General features: G+C 42.1%; 1 protein-coding gene across 1 annotated transcript in view; it reads right to left on the bottom strand.

Moving 5' to 3' along the window:
• uggt2 (UDP-glucose glycoprotein glucosyltransferase 2) overlaps window positions 1-27,467 on the bottom strand; it is a 298,559-nt gene that overhangs the window by 52,109 nt on the left and 218,983 nt on the right. The window contains exons 28-31 of the mRNA XM_048597609.1: window positions 23,890-24,079; window positions 21,444-21,602; window positions 12,472-12,557; window positions 8,804-8,888 (exon numbers count right to left, since the gene is read on the bottom strand). Coding sequence (XP_048453566.1) covers window positions 8,804-8,888; window positions 12,472-12,557; window positions 21,444-21,602; window positions 23,890-24,079 — 520 coding nt within the window. The remainder of the gene's footprint in view (window positions 1-8,803; window positions 8,889-12,471; window positions 12,558-21,443; window positions 21,603-23,889; window positions 24,080-27,467) is intronic.

Here is a 27,467-nt window from a genome sequence, read left to right on the forward strand (position 1 = left end):
AGCTTAAAGGGTTTTCCATCTAAGTGACATTCAATGCACTAGAGGACAGCTGATGTCTGATCTTTGATGGAATGAGTGAGCACATGCCTCCAATGAGATGAACTCCAATGCAGACAAGTGTAAGGTGATACTGCTCACCATTTCTCTGAACAAAATGTAAGATATGATAAATGATAGCTGATAAATTTTACAGTGGTGCAAGAAGAGAAAGAAACTCAGGGAATGCTTGTGCACAAATGTTTGAAGGAGGGAGGAGAGGTTAACAAATTAGTTAGTAAAGCACATTGGATTTTAAGTGATATAAATTAGGCATGTACACAAAAGGCACATAGATTTCTGCATTATATATGTATGTGTGTGCATGTATATATATATGTACACACACAGCTTAATTTTAGGCCTGATGGTAAAATGTGTCTGATCTGGGCAGCACTCTGGAAGGGCGTGAAGGCTTTGGAGAAGAGAGATTTACTGCAATGGTTCCAGAAATGAGCGATTGTAATAACACAGATGGACTGGACAAACTGGGATTGTTCCCTGTACAATGAATATTGGGAGGGGATTTATTAGAGGTGTTTAAAATCTCAAAAGGTTCAGATAGAGTAAATAAAGGGAAAGTCTTTCTGATAGTTAACAGGTTAATAAAGTGACGTCACAGATTTAAGGAGATTAGTAAATGAGCCAGAAACAAAATCTTTTTCGAGCAACAAATATTTGAGATTTGAGATATCACCCCGTTTCCCCCTACCACAACCCTCAATAGGATGGTGGGCACTGCTGCCTTCAAAATGCAGTCTTTGAAAGAGGAGGCACAAATTCCAAAGAACAAGGAGTCTCTTTCTGTACTGTCTTATTTTTTCAAATCAACATGTTTAAGTGTGTTATGACACACCTCTGGAGCAGGTAGATCCTGGAACTGGAACCTCTGGCCCTGAGATAGGGACACTACCACTGCACCATAAGACTGCTTTTCTGTATTATTAAGCTAATTGCACTCATTTCTTTTAGATAATCAGCACATTGTTCAGGAGGCTACCTCAGAGGTGTAACAAGCAAGTTTCTAGGAACTACAGGCTGGTCAATAGATTAGGTTTTAGAAACAATAATCAAGAAAAAGTTAGCAGGCCCCTGAGATTAAGAAAAGAGCATAAATTTACAAAAGGTGTTTGAATTGAATATTTTTATGAAGTATCAGAGGACGATGAAAAGAACGCAGTCACATTTTAAGAAAAACGTTACTACAGTAAAAGGTTGGGAATAGGAGGCTCAGTATCATCTTGGATGCAACAAAACAATGGTTGAGATCAGAAAACAGCAAGAACAGTTGCTCTTCAGACAGAGGGAAGGTGGACAGGAGTGTTGCGACTAATCTTTTTCTAACACAATAATAGCATGGATATTGAAATATAGGGGAAAATTTCATAATGAAAAGTGCAGGAGAGCATGCCAGCAGCAGCGCCAGGTCTAAAAATGCAGAGCCAACCTGACAAATCAAAACACAAGATAATGTGCATGTTAAACTGTGTAAGCACCACGAAACAGACAAGACCAAGTGATTTCACAAGCAAAGGATCACTTAGATTTAAACTCTGCAGCCCTGTGACATGCAGTTGTGAATGCAGGTTGAAAATTAAATGAATAATCAGAGGAAAAGACTCCACAAATATCCCTAACCTTCTGTTCTGGAGAACGGTCACTGGATCCGAAACTTTAACTCTTGATTTCTCTCCACAGATGATGCCAGACCTGCTGAGTTTTTCCATCAATTTCTGTTTTTGTTTCTCTATCCTCAATGATGCGGGAGCTGAGCAGAACAGTGCCAATGATAAGGCTCAAGCATGTGCAACAATCTTCAGTAAACGTACTGAGTGAATAATCGATCTTAGCCTCCTCCAGTGGTCAGAAGCATCACGAATGCCAGCCTTCAAACAATTTGATACACTCCATATGGTATCAAGAAATGGTTAGAGGCAGCGGATACTACATTCTGGCAACAGTACTCAAGAATGTGCTCGAGAACTTGATGCACCCCCAGAAAAACTGTTCCAGTCCAGCTACAACACTGGCATCTACCTGACAATGTGGAATATTGCTCAGGTATGTCTTGTACACAAAGAGTAGGACATATACAACCGGCCAATTACTCCCTCAGGGGTGTATTCCTTAAATTTCAATTAGTTGATATTGTAACAGCACTGCAAATGACCATAGACCACAAGGGCTGCAAGAAGGCAGCTCACCAGCATCACCACCTCCTGCGGGGCAATTAGGGATAGATAACAAACGCAGGCCTAATAGTCCATTACGGACAGGTTTTCAGGGAGATGTGATTCTTAAAATTCTTTATGTGACAATCCTACTGCCTACCCATTTGTCCTGACTTGGCCATGTTGTAGTAAGGAATTGGGAGGCCTGTCCACTCTTGCATCAATTGAGGATCTCAAGTTGCCAATGCATGGTGACTAATATGCCACTTCCTGCCATGCTGCACTATTGGGTTGGAGGGTGGGCAGAAGTTGGCAGGTGAGCCTCCTTGGGGTTCCAGATGGGAACATGGGTGGCATCCTTCAACAGTTTGCTCTTCCAATTTGTGACTCACTACACACTCGGCAAGGTCACCACCACACCCCTCCTCACCACCCCCATCCATAGCTTACACACCTTGACCCTTGCCTGCCCACTTGGGGCCTCCCATTCTGACTCCACTGTGAAACTCTCTAGTTCACTTGTTATCCATTCTTACTCTTCTTTGGAAAATAATTCTAACAGCTACCACTGCTGCTGGTTGCACTACTTTGACCAGAGAATGGCCGGATGATCAGACTGGATGGCAGTCCTTGGAAGCTGGATCTCCCTTCATTCTTCTTAACTCATATGAATATAGTCCAAACCAATCCAGTCTCTCTCCATACGTCAATTCTGCCATCCCCAGGAATCAGTCTGTAGGAGTTGGGAGCTCATGTTGCAGATGTACAGGACATTGGTTAGGCCACTTTTGGAACAGTGCATGCAATTCTGGTCTCTCTGCTTTAGGAAGGATGATGTGAAACTTGAAAGGATTCAGAAAAGAGTTGCAAGGATGTTGCCACAGTTGGAGGGTTTGAGTTATAGGGAGAGGCTGAATAGGTTGGGACTATTTTCCCTGGAGCGTCAGATGCTGAGGAGCGGCCTTATAGAGGTTTATAAAATTATGAGGGGTATGGATACGGTGAATAATCAAGGTCTTTTTCCCTACGGTGGGAGAGTCAAAAATCTAGAGGTCATGAGGGGAAAGATTTAAAAGGGACCTAAGGGGCAACTTTTCACACAGAGGGTGGTGCGCGCGTGGAATGAACTGCCAGACGAAGTGGTTTTAAAAGGCATCTGGATAGGTATATGAATCGGAAGGATTTAGAGGAATATGGGCCAAATGCTGGCAAATGGGACTAGATTAATTTAGGATCTCTGGTTGGCCAGATGGACAAATTGGGCCGAAGGGTCTGTTTCCATGCTGTACACCTCTATGGCTCTATTTACCTTCTTCACTGTCTGATGCACCTGCCTGCTTACTTGGAGCGACTGGCGTACAAGGACACCCAGGTATTGCTGCACTTACCGCATTCCAAATATATCACCATTCAGATAATAATCTGCCTTCTTGTTTTTGCTATCAAAGTATCAACCTCATATTTATCCAAATTATACTGCATGTGCCATGTATTTGCCCACTTCGTATCATCTGCAAACCTGAATGTATGACACATAGTTTCCTCATCTAAATCATTAATGTATGTTGTCAACGGATGGGATCAAACCACTGATCATTGCAGTACCCCATTAGTCACTGTCAGCCACTCAGAAAAAGATAAGTTTTTATTCCTTATTCTGATTTCTGACTTCTGACTTCTGTCCATCAACCAGTTCTCATAGAATCTCTACAGGTCATTTGGCCTGTTGAGTCTGCACTGACCTCTGAACAACATCCCACCCATCCACCCTTATCTTGTAACTATGGCTATACATCTCTGGCTACTACAAGTCAATTTCATGTGGCCAATCCACCTAACCTGCACTTCCCATGCAGATACATGGACAATGTGCAAACTCTGCACAGACAAATGTCCAAGGCTGGAATTGAACCCAGATCCATGGCTCTGTGAGGCTGCAGTGCTAACCACTGTGCCACCGTGCCACCCTGCCATCCTTAATCCATTTCAATCTATTTCAGTACACAGCTTCCAATCACATGCACTTTAATTTTAAATGCTAATTTATTAAGTGCGATCTTATCGAAAGCCTTCTGAAAATCCAAGTAAACCACATCCACTGTTATCCACTCTACCAGTTATATACTCAAATAAATTCCAGCAGATTGTTCAAGTATGACTTCCCCGTCGTAAATTCATGCTGTCGCTAGCTGATTCTGTTACTTGGACTTGCTGGGGTTAAATTGGATAGCTCTGAAATCTTGCATGGAAACAGGATGCTCAAGTAACCTGCAACAATTAAATGTAATTCAGACAGCCTACCAACTTTGTTGAGATTTCAGCATGCAATCTATCGTCTCCACTCATTAGCAGGGAGACCAGAATGGAGAGGTAGTTATCCACTGACTGCCAGTTGTGCTATCTCAGGGCAGGTGCATTAGGTCTTGAGCAGGGTGTGGAAGACATTCTAAAATTGAAAAAGTAAAGAATAATCGACTGGGGAACACAGAGCAAGTACTCCTTGCATCATACTGGAAATCTTGCTGGGGGAGGTGGAAGATGTTCCATATACTCAAGAAGGAGGAAAGTGTCAGGAGACTGTCCAGAAATGTGACAAGAAGGTGTTGGGAACAAACAGCTATGGAAGCTAATGGCAAAACTTTCAGCCGAGGGCCTAGATGTAATGTCACAAGACGTTTAATGATCTCACATTTAGAATCAAGATCGGTGTTGCATCTTAAAATGTAACGCAAGTTGAGAGTTATTTAGGCATGATAGCCACACCATTTAAACATATTGTATTATATTCAGTGATCCTCTTTGACTTGCAGGTGATGTTGCACAACTAGAGGCTATTTGTAAGGAGATTTGTAAGCAGGAACTATTTGTAAGGAATGAGACAATTCTGCACATTCTAACCACCTCTCGTGGAGGAGATGTTGCTAGCCCTTATGGTGAGGGCCATTATTCAGGCTATGCCCGTAGGAGGCCTGAAACTATCAAAGGAGATTACAGTGTACTGTTGAGTTGCCCTCTCTGTTGTGAAGGTTAAGTATTTAGTACACTAATGGCTGCATGCAGTTGAACATGTGTTAGTCTTACTCAGTGTGAGACAAATAAGAAAGATGGCCATCAGGTTCGGTTGGAATTCTTTTATTTAATTGAAGAGGTTAAGGACTGAAGAACATCAGAACACACTTTTGGCAACTTTTAAAGTTGATTTTAAGGACATTTAATCAGTTTGAAAGGTTGCTGTATGTGCATTAGCGCAGGATATCATTGAAAATAACATATTTGGCTGCAAGTCAATGATGTCCTCTCCATGATGGGCCAGATGTGGAGTTTAGAAGTGCTGTCTGCAAGATGCCTCTGCAATGGATTATTGTGAAATATTTCCCTTTTACCATCCTTCCCATCTGCCACCTCACTCTCTCTACCACCTACTGACTTACCTAACCTACTTAACCATTCTTTCATTCATCCATTCACTAACACTCACACTGGACATCTAAACTCACTTTAGGCAGCTAGGAACGGGGTGGGCTGTGTACTCTGACTCCACAGGACTTCCAAGGAGTTTTCCAAGGGACACTGCATTCTACATGGCTGGGCTTGAAAGACTGGCAAGAATTGTGCAGCAACACCGAGTTGGGGCCAGTTGGAGCAACACCAAGTCAGGACCAGTTGCAGCAACATCAAATTGGGGGAACTTCAGTTGCAGAATCATAGAATCCCTACAGTGCAGAAAGAGGCCATTTAGCTCATCGAATCTACACTGAACCTCAAACAGCAGCCCAACCAGATCCCTACCCTCCCCCTGTATCTACCATGGCTAATACACCTACTCTGCACATCTCTGGACACTACAGGGCAAATTAGCAAGGCAAATCCATCTAACTAGCATAGCTTTGGACAATGCGAGAAAAATGGAGCACCCAGCAGAAACCAATGCAGACACGGGAAGAACAAGCAAACTCCTCACAGACAGGTGTCCACTGATCCAGCATAGTCATGGAGCTGAAGCTAATTGAGATGAAAGGTGTGTGCAGCTTCTTCAGTGATAAAGAACATGCTGTTGAACAAATCTTGATGTTAACATCAGGAATATGGATGAAACGAAAAAGCACAAGAGTTGCTTCACGGTGTCAAGTGCATCATACCTGGGTCACCAAATAGATAGTATAGGAATCTATCCAACATAGGAGAAGTTCAAGGGGATTTTGAAAGCAAAGAAACTGGAGGACAAAGAAGAGTATAGAACAATGCATGACAATCCTTATAAATGTTCTAAGTCCACCTCCAATTTTTGAACTATCAACATCCTTTCTTCCCCAGCACTCTACCTTCATCTATTGCATAAATGCTGCCACCTCCACACTTCATGTCAGCTCTGATGAAGAGTCATCTGGACTCGAAATCTTAACTTGCTTTCTCTCCATGGATGCTGCCTGATCTGCTGTGATCACCAGTACTTTTTGTTTTCAGCCCAATTTACCTAATACAGTTGTTCCACTGTATCAGCAGCTCATAGTTAGAATAGATTGGGACTGATCTGTGGAGTGTCAGAAAGCACTGGAAAAAGTGAAGTACTGATTAGAGATGCTGTTTTGACCCACTAGGATCTCAAGCCACAATTTTGTTGTTCTGTCTAATGCTTCATCACAGCAATTATCCCACAGAGTAAGAAGCCTGTAGCATATGCTTTATGTACCTTTAAAGTCCTGGCAAAATTACCCACAACTTGAGACACAAGCAGAAACAATCATTAATGGTATTATTAAATTCCAAACACTTGTATGTTAGGGAATTCATCTTGTTCGCTGATCACCAAGTCCTTACAATCATAATTGGTTCAAATGCTAGGGGGCAGAGGTTTAAGGTGAGAGGGGGAAAGTTTAAAGGAGTGTGCCCGGCAAGTTTTTTTTACAATAGAGACTGTTAGGTGCCAGGAACAGGCTGCCAGGGAATTTGGTTGAAGCAGATATGATAGCAACATTTAAGAGGCATTTTGACAAAACACGAAGAGACAGGGAAGAGAGGGATAGAGAACTTATGCAGGCAGATGGGATCAGTTTAGAATGATATTGTGGATGGTGCAGACATGACTGGCCAAAAGGCTTGTTCCTGTGCTGTACTGTTCTATGTTCTATGTAAAGAAGGGACTATCATGCCTAGCATTGAAATGGTCTCAGATATGGATGTTGATTTTGATGGCTTATCAATACAGGATTAACATTGTCTACATTTTCATCATCTGCTGATTTACATTCTTTTGATATTTCCTGTGAACACCAATTCTAATCTTGCCCTTAAATTCCCTCCTTGTGAGTTAGTTCACATTAACAAATGACAAGGCAGAATCCGAGAATATAGCATACACGTGGCCCTCGTCACACCATCCTACCAAGGGCCATCATATTGGCCACGCCAACATTCACTCCAAAAAACCCTACAAAGCCCCTAACTTCCCCAATCAAGCTATCCTTCTCCAAACATCCACCCATGCCACCTTATCCCATTCAAACACCCTAGATGGCCCCACATGTTCCCAATGTCAAGGTTAGCTTCTCATCAACCTCCATAGTCCTGCATGCTAAGGCACAGCGCTTGCTAGTCCTATTGTCCACTATATACAGAACAGAGCAATGAACCCAAGAGTGGCAATTAGATGTGTTCTAAGTTTCACAAGTGATTTGTTCATAACATTTCACTATAATAAAAAACTTTGTTACAGGGAAATAAACTGTTACTTATTCAGACTCTTTAACGTTTCAATACCTGAACCCACAAATCATTTGACACCACTTATTTTGTGCAAAAATCTGTAATAGAGATCAATTAGCCAGAGCTGCCAATCAAGCCAGGATGTTGCAAGTGAAGTTGACCCCTTCTCTGCGGTGTTTGGTAATGACCTGGAACTCTTCAGCTACGATGGTGGTGCTATCAGAGATGGTCAATGATCTCAAAGAGGAATCAGATGGATCTGTGAAAAAATTAAAACTTGTAGAGCTACAAGGATAGGACAGGGGAATGGGACTGATTGGATGAATCTACAGACAGCCAGCAAGGACTCAATGGGCCAAATGTGCTGCAAACTACTCAATGATTCCATGACAATGACAAGGCTCTTGCTGATTTCTGCTGCAGCACTGGCTGCAGAGATTGAAATAAAAAATGGGCAAACACCCACGCTGATTGGAAATTTTCCCTTTCAATTTGGGTTCCATTATTGCCCCACCTGCATGTGAATGGGCAGTTTTCAAGAAAAGGATCATGCTAGGGTCACAAACTTCATCATGGTACAATTGGTCAAGGTGAAGTGTTTCAATCAATTGTCAGCATATGGTCACAACAAAACAACTCAATGCACACTAACAGCGAGTTCAAAATTTAGGCCATTTCAACATCAAGGTTCCAAATTTGAAAAATACAATAGGTACCTTTTTTCTTAAACTTCCAGAATTATTGTTGTAGTTTTCAAAATCAGTCTTGTAAGAGTCAAATGTAATGTTTGATGTGAAAATTTTATCACAAATAAACTGTAGTTCTCCAAAAACAGAATCAAATTATACAAATGAGGAACTACTTATTACAGATTCACAACTGTACTTACATACCTGAACTTTGAGGATCTTGCTTTTGAAACTGTCCAGTACTACAACAACATCATCTGCATCATCAGGAGAATCTGTGCCTTCATGTCTGCAGGAGAGGTTAAAATTGATCAATGATATCACACACTATTATTAATACAATTTGGATGCTGGAAATCTGACATAAATTGGAAGGTGGAGTCACAGGCTAGCAGTAAATAGAATCCACACAGACAGTCGCCCAAGGGTGGAATTGAACCCGGGTCCCTGACGCTGTGAGACAGCACTGCTAATCACTGAGCCACCGTGCAGCCCCTAAAAAAGTGTAGCGGAATCATAGAATCAGAGTACAGAAAGGCCCTTTGGTCCATCAAGTCTGTACTGCCAAAAATATACTACTATCTACATGAGTCCTATCTTCCTGCACGAGGCCCACAGCCTTGAATGTTATGATTTTTCAAGTGCTCAGCCAAGTACTTTTTAAAAGGTTATGAGGTTTCCTGCCTCAACTACCCTCCCAGGCAGTGTGTTTCACACTTCCACCATCCTCTGGGTAAAAAAGCTTTTCCTCAAATTCCCTCTAAACCCCCTGCCTTTCACTTAAAATCATGCCCCTTTGTTATTGACCCTCTGACTACTAGGGACAGTTGCTTTCTATTCACTCTGTCCATGCTCCTCAATTGTAGATATCTCTATCAGGACCCCTTCTCTCCTCCAAAGAAAATAACCCGAGCTTATCCAGCTTCTCTTCATAGCCGGAATGCTACATTTCAGGCAACATCCTGGTGAATCTCCTTTGCACCATTTCCACTGCAATAACATCTTTCCATAATGTGGTGACCACACAGTACTCCTGACCAAACGTCTGTAAAGCTTCGACATATCCTCCGTGCTCTTACAATCAATGCCACGACTGATAAAAGCAAGTCTGCCATATGCCTTCTTAACTACTCTATTAACCTGTCCTACCACCTTCAGGGATCAACAGACAAGCACCCCAAGATCCCTCTGTTCCTTTGAGCTTCCTGGTCTGTTGTCATTAATTGAATATTCCCTTGTTTTGGTCCTTTTTTCAAAGTGCAGCACCTCACATTTAACAGAGTTAAATTCCATCTGACACTGAAATGCCCTTCTGACCAATCTATTTATATCCTCCTATAACTTAACACTTCCTCCTCACTGTCAACCACATGGACAATCTCTGCAGGAGTTCTTCAGGGTAGTGTCCTAGGCCCAACCATCTTCAGCTGCTTCATCAAAGACCTTCCATCCACCATAAGGTCAGAAATACAGACGTTTGCTAATGATTGCACAACATTCCGCACCACTCACAACACCTCAGGTATTGAAGCACTCATGCCCAAATGCAGCAATACCTGAACAATATCCACATTTTAGCTAATAAGTGGCAAATAATGTTTCTGCTATACAAATGCCAGGCAACAATCATCTCAAATCAGAGACAATTGACTTTTGGCTTTCAATGGTGTTACCATCACTGATTCTTACGTTATAAACATCTTGGAGGTTACCATTAAATCAGAAAATGATCTGGACTAGTCATATAAATACGAAAGCAGGTCAGGAGCCAGGAATCTTGCAGCAAGTATGTCACTTCCTGACTAATCAAAGCCTGTCCATCATCTACAAGGCACAATCAGGAGTGTGCTGGAATACTCCCCACTTGCCTGGATGAATGCAGTTCCAACAACATTCAAGAAGCTTGACATCATCTGTAACAAACAGCCTGCTTGATTGGTACCACATCCATAAACATCCATTCCTTCTACCAATGATGGTCAGTAGCAGCAGTTTGCAAGATCTACAGGATGCACTACAGAAATTCATGACACCAGGTTATAACCCAACTGGTATATTTGAAAACACAAGCTTTCAGAGGCTAAGAAAGCCTCTGTGTTTTCAAATAAACCTGTTGGACAATAACCTGGTGTTGGGTGATTTTTAATTTTGTCCACCCCAGTCCAACACCGGCACCTCCACATCATGGCTACAGAAATCACTAAAGCGCCTTCTAAACCCATAACCATTTCCACCTATAAGAACAAGGGTAGCAGATACATGCGAACACCACTAGCAAGTTGCCCTCCAAGCCACTCGTCATCCTGACCTTGAAATATATAATTGTTGCTCCAGTGTTGTTAAGTCAAAATCCTGCAATTCCTTCCCTAATAGCATTGTGTTTACCTACAGCACATGGACTGCAGCAGTTCAAGAATGCAGCTCACCACCACCTACTCAAGAGCAACTAAGGACATGCAATATATGTTGGCTCAGTTAACAATGCCCACATTGTAATAGAATTAAAAGCAAAACCCTTGATGCCTCTGCAAAATCCTGCAAATTCACTGGTAGGATGGATGCTCCAATATCAAGGTCCTCTCCCAGCACTGAGGCACTGATTGCAATCAATCAGTTGCATTTTGCAGGTCACATTGTTCACATGCCTGACACAAAACCTCCAAAACAATTTACCTGACCTGAGTTCCTTCACTGCAGGTGGTTAGCACAGAGAAAACAGTTAGTTCAATGACGTCCTCAAAGCCACCCTGAAAAAATGCAACACAGACGGTTCTGCTATAGCACACATTCCGGAAACGTGAATTGGCTATAACACGACTGACGATTAGGAGAACGCTATTTCTGAAAAGCGAATTTGTATTGGCTATAACACAATTCCATCGGTGCACAGAGTTGTACATGTCAACATCACAAGATCGTTTTGCTGGCTTTGTCCTGAGCTTGTGCAATGTTAGTGCCGAGAGGGTCTCTGTGCCGGCATCATATGATCAACATGAACAGCAGAGCAACCTCAAAACCTTCTTCCCCGTCAAGTCATCTTGACATTTTTTCAAGGTAGAGTGTTAAATTTATTTAATTACATTATTAGATATGAATTAAACATTCATTCAAACTGTGCTATCTTTTGTGTTAGGCTTTTGACTGATTTTTGAACGATTTTGAGTGATTGTTTTTGGTGGTCTACCCCTAATCCAGCTTTTCCCATAGGCCCCGCTATTTCTATAGCGCGATTTTCTATAATGCGATGCCACACAGTAATGCAACTATCACGTTATAGTAGAACTGACTGTATCCCCAACTAGTTGTGGTAATCTCCAGCCCAAGACCACCAAACTGGAAAAGGAGCTTCAAGATGACGCCATCCATTTTGGAGACCAACATAAACAGTGAAGTGAGTGTGTGAAACAAACCTAGGCATCTCACCAACCCTGCTTCAACGAACACCACCTGTGGGAGAGTGTGTGGATCCAGCGTCTGATTGGTTCAGTCACCTCAGGACCCATAAATCCATAGTGGAAGAAAGTCATCCTCAATCATGACTGACTGTTTATGAAGAAGATGAAGCTATTCTATGATTGTATCAATGAGTAGGTTTACATCAAGTAAGTACAAAGAGTTTGGACTTTTTAGTCGAAAGTTGTCAGCTGACTCAGACAGGCAATTGATCATAATTCGAGTGTAAAAGGTATTTACTTCTTTAGGGCATCCACTCCACAAAATTCACGAACCAATTACATTAACCACAAAGACAGTGAAACCTCAAATTATTTTACCTTACTCTATTAACACCATGTATCACTTGTGTACAAACAAAATTTCACCAACTTGTGGTTGGTGATAAGGTAACATGTATTCCATATGGTTTTACTTACATAAATATCTGGTAGATATTGCTAGATCTCCCTTTGCGTAATCGAAGCAACCAAGTGCCTGGATTTGCTTTTAGCTGAAAGTAACCCTTTAAAAATGAAAACTGAGGTTAACAAAAATCTTTTATATTGAATGCAAAATCAGTGTTTTTGTCATTTCTTCAATGCTTTGTAATATACAGGAGGGGCTGACTTACAAATCACCTTGGTTCACAGAAATGATTACAATATGACAAGAAATAGACATATTATAATAAATTTAGCATTACCAGTAAATCTTTCATCATAGCACAAAGTGAATCAAGGGATAATGTTTTATAATGTCATAGGTTATAGTTCTGCCAAGGAAGCAGCCTTCCAACTCATAGGATGGTGATTGCACCCTGTGTATCTCAACTGCACCATTCTGGCCATGCAGCAATGTTCCCTTCAAGATGCAATACAAGACACACTGGAAAGCCCTGGGCATGGTCAGTCATGACCTCTGCTTCCAGAAGTTGCTGCTGTGCATGGACCTGGGAGGAGGGAGGGAGAAAAATCAGAGGCAACATTGCCTGGCAGACTCTTTCACAGATAAAGACAGTGGCCTGCAAACAGCACAATTTGCTGGCCTCTGCCTTTGAGCCCTCCTATTGGGCCAATTAAGTTTTAGGTTTTGCCTATCTCTTTCAATATCCTTCCAGACAGTTAGTCTCCAGAGATCACAGCCATCAGTCCATCTCCTGGTTGTCAGTGTTAATGTCTGCCATCTTCATGTCTTCTTACAGGCGGCCTTATGGTGGAATTATGGATGAATGGAGGCTCAGAGTCAGTGTCCAGTTCACTGTGCAGAGGGTCATCATTCATTTGATGAACATGGCTGAACCAGTGTAGTAATCATGGACACTGATAGAATTAGCAAGCTCCAGGATCTCTGTGTTGGTCATTGCGTTTTGCTAAGATGTGATTTGATTTGATTTAATGTAACACATTGTCGTCACATGCACCTAACTACAGTGAAAAGTTTGTTTTGTGAGCAGTACAGGCAGACCATAGCAAGCAAAGATATACAGATCATAGGGTGCTTAGACAGAGCAAGGCATAGAAGGTTATGGCTGCATAGGATGTGTGCAAAGCAAGATCAACATTATTTGAAGTTAGAGAGGTCCATTCAGCAGTGTAATAACAGCAGGGTTGAAGCTGATCTTGAACCTGTTGGAGCATGTGTTCAAGCTTCTGTATCTTCTGCTTGACAGAAGAGGCTGGAAGAGAGCATTACCAGGGTAAACGTGAGCCATTTTATCCTGTCTACCATATGATGTCCATGTCTCACCACTGTGGAAGAGACTGCTGAGGAGGCAAGCCTGGTAAATGTATGGTTGGTGTTGTCAGTCAGTTTCTGTTGTTCTCACACTCTTTCACACATCTTGGATATTACAGCTACAGCTTTTACAATAAACATTGCAATTTTACTATTGAGTGACAGATGTTGATGATTGTGAAATTATCAAAAATCTACTGCATCATATTGTCAATGCTTATTTTTCAGCAGCAGAGGGAGAGGCGACAGCGAGGACCAGGGGGCTGCCGGGAAGGTAAGTTTTCCCTCTTAAAGGGCTTACCTCGAGCGTCAGCGGCCTTCATTTTTCAGCAGCAGAGGGAGAGGCGACAGCGAGGGCCAGGGGGCTGCCGGGAATATATCTGGGCAGCGGCTGAACCGTGTAGTGTCTCCCACCCGCCCTCCTCCTCTAACCAACAAAAAAGGACTCTGGTGTGTTGGTAAGGTAAGGTTTTTATACTTTTTCTATTTCTTCTGTATCGTGTAATTGGTTAAAAATTTACTTTCTTTTTTTATTTATCTATTAATTGGTTATTTGAAAAGTCCATAGCAGAGAAGTATTAGAAAGTATTTTACTCATAAATTGATATAAATGTAATAAAGTAATTAACTAAGTAGAGATGGCTGGGCAGATGATGTGCTGTAGCTGTATGATGTGGGAGCTGGCTGATCCCATTGTGAACGGCAGTGACCACATCTGCAGCAAGTGTTGGTTGCTGGAAGAACTCCGGCTCAGAGTTGAAGATCTGGAATCTGAGCTTCAAACACTGTGGCACATCTGGGAGGGGGCGAGTTGCCTGGACGCTTTGTTTCAGGAGGCAGTCACACCTGGTAGATTAAGTAATTCAAATTCAGTTAGTGATCAGGGACAACAGGGTGTGACTGCAAGTGAGGCAGGTAGGGGGATCCTGAGTTCAGGAGTGGAGGAGCCTCAGCTTTTGACCTTATCCAACAGGTATGAGATACTTGCTCCCTACGTGGATGAGGAAAAGGGCTGCGGGGAGGATGAGCCAGCTCACCACGGCACGATGGTGCAGAAGGCCATTCAAGAGAGGGGAGCAAAAAGACAAGTGGTAGTTATAGGGGATTCTATAGTTAGGGGGATAGATAGTATCCTTTGCAAGCCGGATCGGGAGTCCCGCATGGTGTGTTGCCTGCCCGGTGCCAGGGTGCAGGACATCTCTTACCGGCTTGAAAGGATATTGGAGCGGGAGGGGGAGGATCCAGTTGTTGTGGTCCACGTTGGGACTAACAACATAGGCAAGGCTAGGATGGAGGACCTGTTTGGGGATTATCAAGCACTAGGAACGAAATTAAGGAACAGGTCCTCGAGGGTCATAATCTCTGGATTACTGCCCGAGCCACGTGCAAATTGGCTTAGGGATAAGAAAATTAGGGAAGTAAACATGTCGCTAAGGGAGTGGTGTGGGAAAGAGGGGTTCCATTTCATGGGGCATTGGCATTAGTTTAGGAACCAGAGGGATCTGTACCGATGGGATGGTCTCCATCTGAACCGATCTGGAACCAGTGTTCTAGCGAAAAGGATAAATAGGGTGGTCACTAGGACTTTAAACTAGTGAGTTGGGGGGAGGGGAAAGGGAAAACGACAGGGAGTATGATGGTAAATAAAAAGGTAAGCAGCACGTTAGCATGTGTGCAGGAGGGTTTAAGTTCAAGGCAGACTATGAAAGAAGCAAAAAGGAAGGATAACTCAGGAGATATTATTATAGATGTTGGAAATCATGAGGGTAAGAAAGCTAGCATAAAGGCACTTTACCTGAATGCTCGTAGCATTCGTAACAAGGTTGATGAGTTAACGGCACAAATCATCGCGAATGAATATGATTTGGTAGCCATTACGGAGACATGGTTACAGGATGGTCACGACCGGGAGTTAAATATCCAAGGGTACCAGACTATTCGGAAGGACAGACAGGAAGGTAAGGGAGGTGGTGTAGCTCTGATATTCAAGGATGACATCAGGGCGGTGCTGAGAGATGATATAGGTTCTATGGAGAATGAGGTTGAATCCATTTGGGTGGAAATTAGAAATTCTAAGAGGAAAAAGTCACTGATAGGCGTAGTCAATAGGCCACCAAATAATAACATCACATTGGGGCGGGCAATAAACAAAGAAATAACTAATGCCTGTAAAAATGGTACGGCAATTATCATGGGGGATTTTAATCTACATGTAGATTGGTCGAACCAGCTCGGTCAGGGTAGCCTTGAGGAGGAGTTCGTTGAGTGTATCCGTGATAGTTTTCTTGAACAGTATGTAATGGAACCGACGAGGGAGCAAGCTATCCTAGATCTGGTCCTGTGTAATGAGACAGGAATAATTAATGACCTCATAGTTAGGGATCCTCTTGGAAGGAGTGATCACAGTATGGTTGAATTTAGAATACAGATGGAGAGTGTGAAGATAAAATCCAATACCAGGGTCCTGTGCTTGAACAAGGGGAACTACAATAGAATGAGGGAGGACTTGTCTAAAGTAGACTGGAAACAAAGATTTTATGGTGGGACAGTTAACGAGCAGTGGAGGACTTTCAAAGCAATTTTTCAAAGTGCTCAGCAAAAGTATATTCTAGTGAAAAGGAAGGACTGTAAGAAAAGGGGTAATCTGCCATGGGTGTCTAAAGAAATAAGGGAGGCTATCAAATTGAAAGAGAAGGCATACAAAGTGGCCAAAAACAGCATGAAACTAGAAGATTGGGAAAACTTTAAAGGTCAACAGAAAGCCACAAAAAGAGCTATAAAGAAAAGTAAGATAGAACATGAGAAAAAACTACCACAGAATATAAAGACAGATAGCAAAAGTTTCTATAAATATATAAAACGAAAAAGAGTGGCGAGAGTAAACGTTGGCCCTTTAGAGGATGAGAAGGGGAATTTAGTTATGGAATATGATGAAATGGCCGAGGCATTGAACAGGTATTTTGTATCAGTCTTCACATTGGAGGACACTAATAACATGTCAGTAATTGACAAAGAAACGAAGGTAGATGAGGACCTGGAAACAATCGTTATTACGGAAGAGATAGTGTTGGGCAAGCTAATGGAGCTAAGGATTGATAAGTCTCCTGGCCCTGATGGAATACATCCCAGGGTACTAAAAGAGATGGCGGGAGAAATAGCAGGTACACTGGTAGTAATTTTCCAAAATTCGCTGGACTCTGGGGCAGTCCCAGCAGATTGGAAAACAGCAAATGTGATGCCACTGTTTAAAAAGGGAAGTAGACAAAAGATGGGGAATTATAGACCGGTTAGCTTAACCTCTGTAGTGGGGAAGATGCTTGAGTCTATTATCAAGGAAGAAATAGCAAGGCATCTTGATAGAAATTGTCCCATTGGACAGACGCAGCATGGGTTCATGAAGGGCAGGTCATGCTTGACAAATCTTTTGGAATTCTATGAAGATATTACGAGCAAGGTGGATAATGGGAACCCAGTGGATGTGGTGTATCTAGATTTCCAAAAGGCCTTCGACAAGGTGCCACACAAGAGGCTATTGCATAAGATAAGGATGCATGGCGTTAAGGGTAAAGTATTAGCATGGACAGAGGATTGGTTGACTAACAGGAAGCAAAGAGTGGGGATAAATGAGTGCTATTCTAGCTGGCAGTCAGCGACTAGTGGTGTGCCTCAGGGATCGGTGTTGGAACCGCAATTATTTACAATTTATATAGATGATTTGGAGTTGGGGACCACGTGTAGGGTGTCAAAGTTTGCAGATGACACTAAGATGAGTGGCAGAGCAAAGTGTGCAGAGGACTGTGAAACTTTGCAGAGGAACATAGATACATTGAGTGAGTGGGCAAAGGTCTGGCAGATGGAATACAATGTAAATAAATGTGAAGTCATACATTTCGGTAGGAGTAATAGTAAAAAGGATTATTACTTGAATGGTAAAAAGTTGCAGCATGCTGTTATGCAGAGGGACCTGGGTGTCCTTGTGCATGAATCACAGAAGGTAGGTCTGCAGGTACAACAAGTAATTAGGAAGGCAAATGGAATTTTGTCCTTTATTGCTAAAGGGATTGAGATTAAAAGCAGAGAGGTTATGTTGCAGCTGTACAAGGTGCTGGTGAGGCCACAACTGGAGTACTGTGTGCAGTTTTGGTCTCCTTACTTGAGAAAGGATGTACTAGCACTGGAGGGGGTGCAAAGGAGGTTCACTAGGTTGATTCCGGAGTTGAAGGGGTTGGCTTATGAGGAGAGACTGAGTAGATTGGGATTATATTCATTGGAATTCAGAAGATTGAGGGGAGATCTTATAGAAACATATAAAATTATGAAGGGAATAGATACGATAGAAGTAGAGAGGATGTTTCCACTGGCAGGTGAAGCTAGGGCAAGAAGGCATAGCCTCAAGATTAGAGGGAGAAGATTTAGGACTGAATTGAGAAGGAACTTCTTCACCCAGAGGGTTGTTAATATATGGAATTCCTTGCCCAGTGAAGTAGTTGACGCTACCTCAGTAAACGTTTTTAAAGATAAGGTAGATATTTTTTTGAACAATAAAGGAATTAAGGGATACAGTGAGAACGCGGGCAAGTGGATGAGTCCACAAAAAGATCAGCCATGATCTTATTGAATGGCGGAGCAGGCTCGAAGGGCCGGACGGCCTACTCCTGCTCCTAGTTCTTATGTTTTTATAAATGTAGCAAAGACAGCACATGAACCATGGTTTCAGAGATAGTAGGAACTGCAGATGCTGGAGAATCTGAGATAACAAGGTGTAGAGCTGGATGAACATAGCAGGCCAAGCAGCATCAGAGGAGCAGGAAGGTTGACGTTTCGGGCCTAGACCCTTCATCAGAAATGGGGGAGGGGAAGGGGATTCTGAAATAAATAGGGAAAGAGGGGAAGGTGGATAGAAGATGGATAGAGGAGTAAATAGGTGGAGAGGAGACAGACAGGTCAAAGAGGCGGGGACGGAGCCAGTAAAGGTGAGTGTAGGTGGGGAGTTAGGGAGGGGATAGGTCAGTTCAGGGAGGGCGGACAGGTCAAGGGGGCGGGATGAGGTTAGTAGGTAGGAGGCGGGGGTGGGGCTTGAGGTGGGAGGAGGGGATAGGTGGGAGGAAGGATAGGTTAGGGAGGCGGGGACGAGCTGGGCTGGTTTTGGGATGCGGTAGGGGGAGGGGAGATTTTGAAGCTTGTGAAGTCCTCATTGATACCATTGGGCTGCATACACTAGAATACACCTCCTCCCACCCACCTTGACCTGTCCGTCCTCCCTGGACTGACCTATCTCCTCCCTAACTCCCCACCATTACTGGCTCCATCCCCGCCTTCTCCTCTCCACCTATCTTCTCCTCTATCCATCTTTGATCCGCCTCCCCCTCTCTCCCTATTTATTTCAGAACCCCCTTCCCCTCCCCCATTTCTGAAGAAGGGTCTCGGCCTGAAGTGTCAGCCTTCCTGCTCCTCTGATGCTGCTTGGCCTGCTGTGTTTATCCAGCTCTACACCTTGTTACCAGAACCATGGTGTTTGTCTTCTTCATGCTTCTGATTTAACCAGACTCTGTAGAGGCATGAGAGAATCTGTCCACTTGCCACTGAAGGTGTTCTTTGATAATGGTGTGGCACGGTGGCTCAGTGGTGGGGCGGCACGGTGGCTCAGTGGTTCGCATTGCTGCCTCACAGCGCCAGGGACCCGGGTTTTATTCCACCCTCGGGTAACTGTCTGTGTGGAGTTTGCACATTCTCCCCATATCTGCGTGGGTTTCCTCTGGGCTCTCTGGTTTCCTCCCACAGTCCAAAGATGTGCAGGCTAGGTGGATGGCCATGCTAAGTTGCCCATAGTGTTCAGGGATGTGTAGATTAGGTGGGTTATAGGGGGATGGGTCTGGGTTGGATGCTCCAAGGGTTGGTGTGGACTTGTTGAGCCGAAGGGACTTTTTCCAAATTGTAGGGATTCTATGATCTATGATAATGGGCATTTGTTTGGCATTGTCAGTTCAAAGCAACTCTCGAATGAGCACTTGGCATTCCTGTGTCTTTGATCCTGGGCAAACAAGGTTGACCAGTTTTTCATCAGATCTGGTTTGTGAGTAAACACTCTCTACAGATGACTTTAAAGCAAATGACAGCAAAGAAAATAATGTCCTGAAGAATTTTGATATCAGAACACAACCCTACTTGTCACTGCTGCAGATCTCAAAGGGTTCTGATGTTGTCCCATTAAACTTGACCTTACCCATTTTGTTTTCTTGGAAAAATTAGATCATACTGAGCAGGCGGCTATTTGTTTCCAGCAGCTTAAATAGACTGGTAGGTGCAAATTACTGCAGATGCTGCAATCTGAACTGAAAACAAGAAATGCTGGAAATCACAGTGCATCAGGCAGCATCCATGGAGGGAAAGTAAGCTAATGTTTCGAGTCTTGAAGAAGAGTCATTCGTACTCGAAACATTAGCTTGCTTTCTCTCCATGGATGTTAGCTGACCCGCCATGATCTCCAGCATTTTTGTCTTCAACTTAAATAGACTATCTGTGCTTACATGATTGAATACCTTGGTGAGATATATCTTGCTCTCCTTTGTTCATGGCATTTTTGTTTTGGCTGCCAGATTGAGAAGATTGTGTAATTGTAGACCTTCCAGGTCAGACCTTACACTCAAATTCAGGGTAGATGCACTTAGCCAGGATCTGCAGCTTGATGAGGGCAACAGGAGCATGCACTTCCCATGCTGCTCAACTGAGTGATGTCCTAATATTTCTGCAATTGCTACAGTTGCCCTGGGTCACAAAGTTTAAATCATGCATATCCTGGAGTATTGGAGAACCACTATAGAATGGTTATAGCACAGATGAGGCTATTCAGCCTACATGTTTGTGCTAGCCCTCTGAAGCAGGAACTCTCCACCTTCTTCCTCTAACCTTGAATGTTCTTCCTTCTCAGGTAATAATCCAGTTGACTCTTGAAAGCCTCAACTGGCCCTGCCTCCACTCTCAGGCAGTGCATTCCAGATCTTAACCACCCGTTGCATGAAAAATTGTTTTTCTCATGTTGTCATTTCACCTTTTTCCAATGACCTTAACATTTGATTCTTCCTCTAGTGGGAACAGTTTGTCCCTATCCACTGTCCAGACCAATGTTCCCTTTAAGCTGTGTAGCTGCAACTTCTTTAAAATCACGCTCTTTCGTTCATACTGTCTCTCCATATTGTTCCCACAAAATAAATCTTTTACCCTCCCTCCTGCAGAGTGAAGTCAGAGGAGTTGGTGCAGATGCTGCAGGATGCTGGCTTCCTGTGTTTGAAAATTTCATGCAGTCTAGCTTCTATACCTTAGCTTTACCAATGGCAGATGAGTCAATAGCTTGGTGAAACTCCACTGCTCGTGGGTTCAACATCCAACACCACCATGACTGAGAGGAGTTGATAGCTTCCTCAATGGGTGTTCTCTGTAAAGTTCAACTCAAGATAGGGTGCTACCCATCACTCCAAGTTTTTATTGCAATAAATGATGATCTTCCTTCCCTTGTTATCAAGTGTCACCAGGACATAAAATTAATCTTTCGATTTGACGACATTGAATTCTGGGATTTTTACAATACTTTGGAAATCAACCACCACAACTCAGGCATCGTTAGTGGACAATGTAGGAGGGAATTATAGGAAAAACAGCTAACAATTCTCCAACTTACCAGGTTAGCCATCACTGTAGTGTCCACCATAACTGGGTTATGTTTCATTCCCAGGGTGAACTGTAATCCTCTGGGAGGTTGACCCGTGGTCACATCAAAGCAGTGCCCTTCAAGCAGTATGTATTCCAGTTCGTACTCTGCTGACACAATTCCTTCAACCTATTATAGTCACAGCAAATAAAATTAAATACAGGACAGAAATTAGTCATGTGCTGTGAGTAAAATGACTGATATTAGGTTGTGTGCTCTTGATAATTAGTTCTATTTCAATCAATGGAATTTAATATCAGGTCCTGGATATAAAAGGCTGCCAATACAATATCCCTCAAGGGCCCTTGTAGTGCAGTGGTAGTGTTCCTACCTCTGAGCCCGGAGACCTGTGTTCAAGTCCAACCTGCTCCAGAGATGTGCAATTAGATCTCTGAACAGGTTGATTAGGAAATACCTACACTATCACTTGGATGGCCCTTGTCCTGCAGTAGTAGAGCTTTTACCTCTCAGCCAAGAGGTCTGAATTCAGGTCCTACTTGTTTCAAAGGTGCGTCATAATGTCTCTGTACAGGAAAATATCTACAATGTCACTCACTTTGCGCCAGAAGTTCTATGAAGTATTTTTCCATTTGTTCCTTGCCGTCATTTAGCATTCCAACTCATGACTGTAAAGAAAGCGATTCGGATCTGACTACAGAATCCGTCATTTCTGCACTTCCATGTAATATTTCTTGGCACATAGAATCATAGAGGTCTACGGAACTGAAAAAGATCTTTCAGCCCATCAAGTCTGCATCAGCCAAAGTCAGGCAGCGAACTATTCTAGTCCCATTTTCCAGCATTTGGCCTATTGCCTTGGCATTGCAACTGCACACCTAAGTACCTGCTAAATGTTATGAGGGTTTCTGTCTCTATCATCCTTACAGGCAGAAGGTTCCAGATTCCAATCACCCTCTGGTCATTGATCCCTACACAAAGGGAGAAGTTCCTTCCTTCCTACTCTATTTATGCCTGTAATAATCTTATACATCTCAATCATGTCTCCCCCCAGTCTCCTCTGCTCTAAGGAAACCAAGCCAAGTCTATCCAATGTATCGTCTTAATTAAAATTCTCCAGTCCAGGCAATATCCTAGTAAATCTCCTCTGCATTCTTTCCAGTGCAATCACACCCCTCCTAGAATGTGGATTCCAGAACTGCACACAATTCTCTTGCTGTGGTCTGACCAACATTTTATATAGTTCCAGCATAATCCAACCTACTCTTAAATTCTATGTCTCAGCTAATAAAAGCAAGTGCCCCACCTGTCTTCTTAATCACATTATCCAACTGTCCTGATTCCTGAAGGACCAGTGCACATGCACATCAAGGTAATTCTGATCCTTAGTGCTTTTCATTGTCATACAGTTCATCATGTATTCCCTTGCCTGTTTGTCTTGTCCAATTGCATCATCTTACACTCAAGTGGATTGAATTCCATTTGGTTCTAAAGAAGGGTCACCGGACCTGAAATGTTAACTCTGATTTTTTTCTTCACAGATGCTGCCAGACCTGCTGGGCTTTTCCAGCAACTTCTGTGTTTGAATTCCATTTGCCAATGATCAGCCCATCTGACCAACTTGGCTATATCTTGCTGTATTCTAAGACTGTGCACTTCACTATTTACCATCACCTCAATTTTTGTCTTGTCTGCAAACTTACTGATCCATCCTCCTACGTTTAAGTCCAAATCATATGTATATACTACTAGCAGCAAGGACCCAATACTGATCCCTACGGAACCAAACTAGACACAAGTTTCCAGTCACAAAAACACTCCTCAGCCATCACTCTCCGCTTCCTGCTACTCAGCCAATTCTGTATCCAATTTGCCAAACTTATTTGGACTAATTGAATTCTTATCTTTACTATCAGTTTTCCATTTGGAACCTTATCAAAAGCTTTTCTGAAGGCCAAGTAGACTATATCAAATGCATTGTCATCATCTACGTACTTGGTCACCTCCCCTTATCAAAACCATGCTGATCCAGAACTTTAATTGTTTTAAAACACCAACTTGGTCAAAACTATTATTATGTAAAGCCTATTGAAAGAATTGGTAACTTTTTGCACAGAAAACAGTGAGACACAACTGTTCTCAGTCTTTAGTTTCTTAGAGCAATCCAAGAGGACTCAGTTACTTGGTCATTTATAAAGCAGTTAGTAAATAAAAACAAATATATTTTGTGGAAAAAGTGAAAAATAATCAAAAGCATCCAAATGACTAACTAGTTATTGATTTTAATTTACTCCACAAAGAATGTATAATATTATTTTGATGGTTTGTATTATTAACAAAGATATTTGCAATTATTTTCAAGTACATAATTTTTTTGCTGAATCAAATCAGTCTACTATGCAAAATATTTTGCAGCATAATTTAAGGACTGTATTGCTGTCCCTGAAAAGGTACTTACTTCTTCTAAGTGAATGTTGTCCAAGTCATATGGGCTGTGTAGTGATTCTACTAACCAACTCTCCGGTGTAAACATGTTCAGGGTAAATAAGGATACTTCTGGCATTTCGAGAAATTTGGCTATGGGTCCTGCTGATAAATTGTTATCAGCTGTGAAGACCAATTCAGGCTCTAGCACATAACGGTAAAAGCTGTGGAAAGGATACAATAAGACTAAGTATCTATGTAATGCACATGGTCAAAAACTATCCACACTTCTAATTCAAATAAAATAGAATGCAACTGGCATGAAATATCATTACAGTCTGTGTTGAAAATAAAAATCCAATAAGGGCCATCTGTACAAATCTTTACTTTCAGCTAAACAGAACACACCCACTCTTACTTTATGAGGTTGATAATGAGATCCATTTCCTCATCACCGGCCACAAAATCCAGATCATTACCACCATTCAGTAACCAAGTAAGCAAAGCATTTGCAATGATCAATATTTAGTGCATTTGTATTTCCTAAAAGCATCTTTTACAGTGCCGGGTGTGGTCTCACCAAAGTCCTGCATAATTGAAACGAGACTTCTTTAATCTTGTACTCCAGTCCCCTTGTAATAAGTGGTAACGTGCCATTTGGCTTCCCTAATTGCTTGCTGTATCTGCATGACATTTGCGTTCCTACTTTTGTGGTGCACACCCAAATTCCTCTCGCCATCAATGTTTACAAGTTTCATATCTTTTAAAAATATTCTGTTTTTCTCTGTGCAGTCCCTGTGTCTTCCTCACAACTCACTTTTCCACCTAGATTTGTCTCATCAGCTAGCTTAAATACATTACCATCTGGCTCTTTGTTTAGGTTATTGATATGGATTGTAAATAGCTGAAATCCCAGCACTGATCCTTTTTCACTTCACTAGTCACAGCCTCTCAACTTGAAAATGCTCCACAATTTTCCAGAATCTGGAGAGCTATGGAATATGAATACACAATGTGAATGAAAAGAAAAGAGTAGAGGCAAAGAAAGGAGAGGAATTCATGAAGTGTGTTCAAGAGAATTTCATCGATAAGTATGTTCCTAGTCCAGTTAATAAGAGGTACTGCTGGATCTGGTGCTAGGTAACAAGGGGATCCTGTGGACCAAGTATCTGTTGGGGAGCACTCGTTTAAGAGTGATCATCATATTGTTAGATTTAGGTCAGTAATACAGAGGAGCATGGCCAATAAAATACATGTCTAAATTCAAAGCAAGCTCATTTCAGGGTAAATCAGAACCAGAGACTGATTGAAAAAAAACTAATGGAACTACATTTAAATTTCTAATCAAAGAGAGCCAGCACGGATTTATAAAAGGCAGGTCATGGTTAACTAATATCAGTTTTTTCAAAAAAATTGTTCATGGGATTAGGCGATCTCTGGCTTTGGCAACATTTATTGTTCATTTCCTAATTATCCAGAGGGTAGTTTAGAATCAACCAAATTATTGTGACTGTGGAGTCACATATATATCAGACCAGGTAAGAATAGCAGCTTTTCTTCCCTAAATGACATTAGTGAACCAGATAGGTGAGAAATGTTGTGGAGAAGTTATAGGAACAGACACTATACATTTAATGGCACTGTTGTAAAACAGTATACAGCAACAGTGGATCTAAAATTGCATGTGTATAGATCTTTATTTAACCTCTCTTTCAATATGTTCTTCATAGTATATGGGATTTTGGACTTCATAAGTAGTACAAAAGAAATGTAGTAGTTATGCTGAACCTTTTTCAACCTCTGGTTAAGCTTCAATTAGGGCATTAACCCAGTTCTGCTTGCAACATTTTAGGGAAGATATGAGGAACATTGCGAGGGTGCAGAGGAGATTTACCAGAATGGTTCCAGTTCCATTTTAGCCACAAGACTAGCTTGGAAAAGTTGGGGTTGTCGTCCTTGGAGCAAAAAACACTGAGTAGAGATTTGACAACTGTGTAAGATTATGATCAGTTTAAATAAGGTAGGTAACAAAAAACAATTCATATTAGTTAACAGAGCAAGGACTAGGAGCCACAAATTTGAGGTGTTCGCAACAAATGTGAGTGTCGGTGTTAGAAATGTAGTTCCTTTTAAAGGTCAACCAGGGAATACTTACTCATCAACCTGTTCAGAGATGGTATTTCTCACCTCCGGAACAAGTGAGACTCGAACCCAGGCCTCCTGGCTTAAAGGCAGGGAAAACAAAACCCTTGAGCTAAGCCACCACAGCATCAGGACGATTTACAACCAGCAGAAGTGCCACTGAACAGTTTCAGTTGTAATTTTTGTTAATCAGTCTATTCACACTTGTTTGATGCACATCTGAGGCAGACGGAACTTGAACCCAAGCCTCCAACCTCAGAGGTAGGGACGTGACCACTGCCACAAGATCCCCAAGAGTCAACCAGAAATATTTTCTGATCAACCTATCTAGAAATGGTAGTACACACCTCTTGAACAAATGGGACTTGAACCTGGGGGCTCTTGCCTCAAAGGTAGGGATACTACCACTGTGCCACAAGAACCCTTAGGGTCAATCAGAACAGTTTCAGAGTTAATTAGATTTGCACTTTGTATTTAAGTGCTGCATTCACCCCTTCAAACTCCATTTTGATTTAGCCCCCTCCACTCTCCCTACCTCTCCTTTCCCTTTAATGGTTTGCATTGCTGTTAATCACTTGAAAATGAAAAACAAACCACTGGTGATATAGTGATGAGAAAAAAAGAACTCAGCTGTGTGCAAGAGCACTTCTAAGCATAGAAATATTTTTTTAAAAAGCTGATTTTAACAGGTTCTTGTGGTACAATGATACTGTCTCTACCTCTCCAGGAGTGTGTAATGACACATCTGATCAGGTTGATCAAAAATAATTAAGAGCTGGGTCTAAACGGCCTTGGGGCGCAGTTGAAGTGTCCCAATCTCTGAACCAGGAAGACTCAATTGAAGTCCCACCTGCACTAAACGTGTATAATAACATGAATGAACAGATTTCTCAGAAAATATAAGAATGGGTTTAAGGGCTCTTGTGCTGCAGTGGTAGTGTCCGTGTCTCTGAAGCAAAATGCCTGGTTTCAAGTTCCACTTCCTCCAAAAGTGTATCATAATATCTCTGAACAGAATAATATACAAACTGTATTTTTTTTAAAAAGTTGGGTTTATCCCTCACCTTCAGTGGTCTGCATTGCCCTTATCAGGCTTTGCAAGTAAACTGATTAGTTGGAAGCACATTGTGCTGGTGGTAGATAATAGGTAGGGAAAAAAATCTGTTCAGCTGTGTGTAAGAGCACTTCTAAACAAAGCTGGGATTAATAAATATTTTCGAGGTACAGTGGTAGTGTCTCTACTTCTGACTCAAGATGCCTGGGTTCAAGACCCAATTATTCCAGAGATTGATTTGAAAATATCTGGACCACATCTATGGAAAAAAAGAAGTGATGTTCTTCATTTTGTCTGGGGCTTATGCTACAGTGATACTGTCCCTACCTTTGGGGTAGAAAACATGGGGTTCAAGTCCCACTGTTTCAGTGGTTTCCCATACCATGTCTGATTTAAAAAAAAGACTTTCTCCAATG

Source organism: Rhincodon typus, chromosome 6 (assembly GCF_021869965.1).
Source record: "Rhincodon typus isolate 14 chromosome 6, sRhiTyp1.1, whole genome shotgun sequence".
Lineage (NCBI taxonomy): Eukaryota > Metazoa > Chordata > Chondrichthyes > Orectolobiformes > Rhincodontidae > Rhincodon > Rhincodon typus.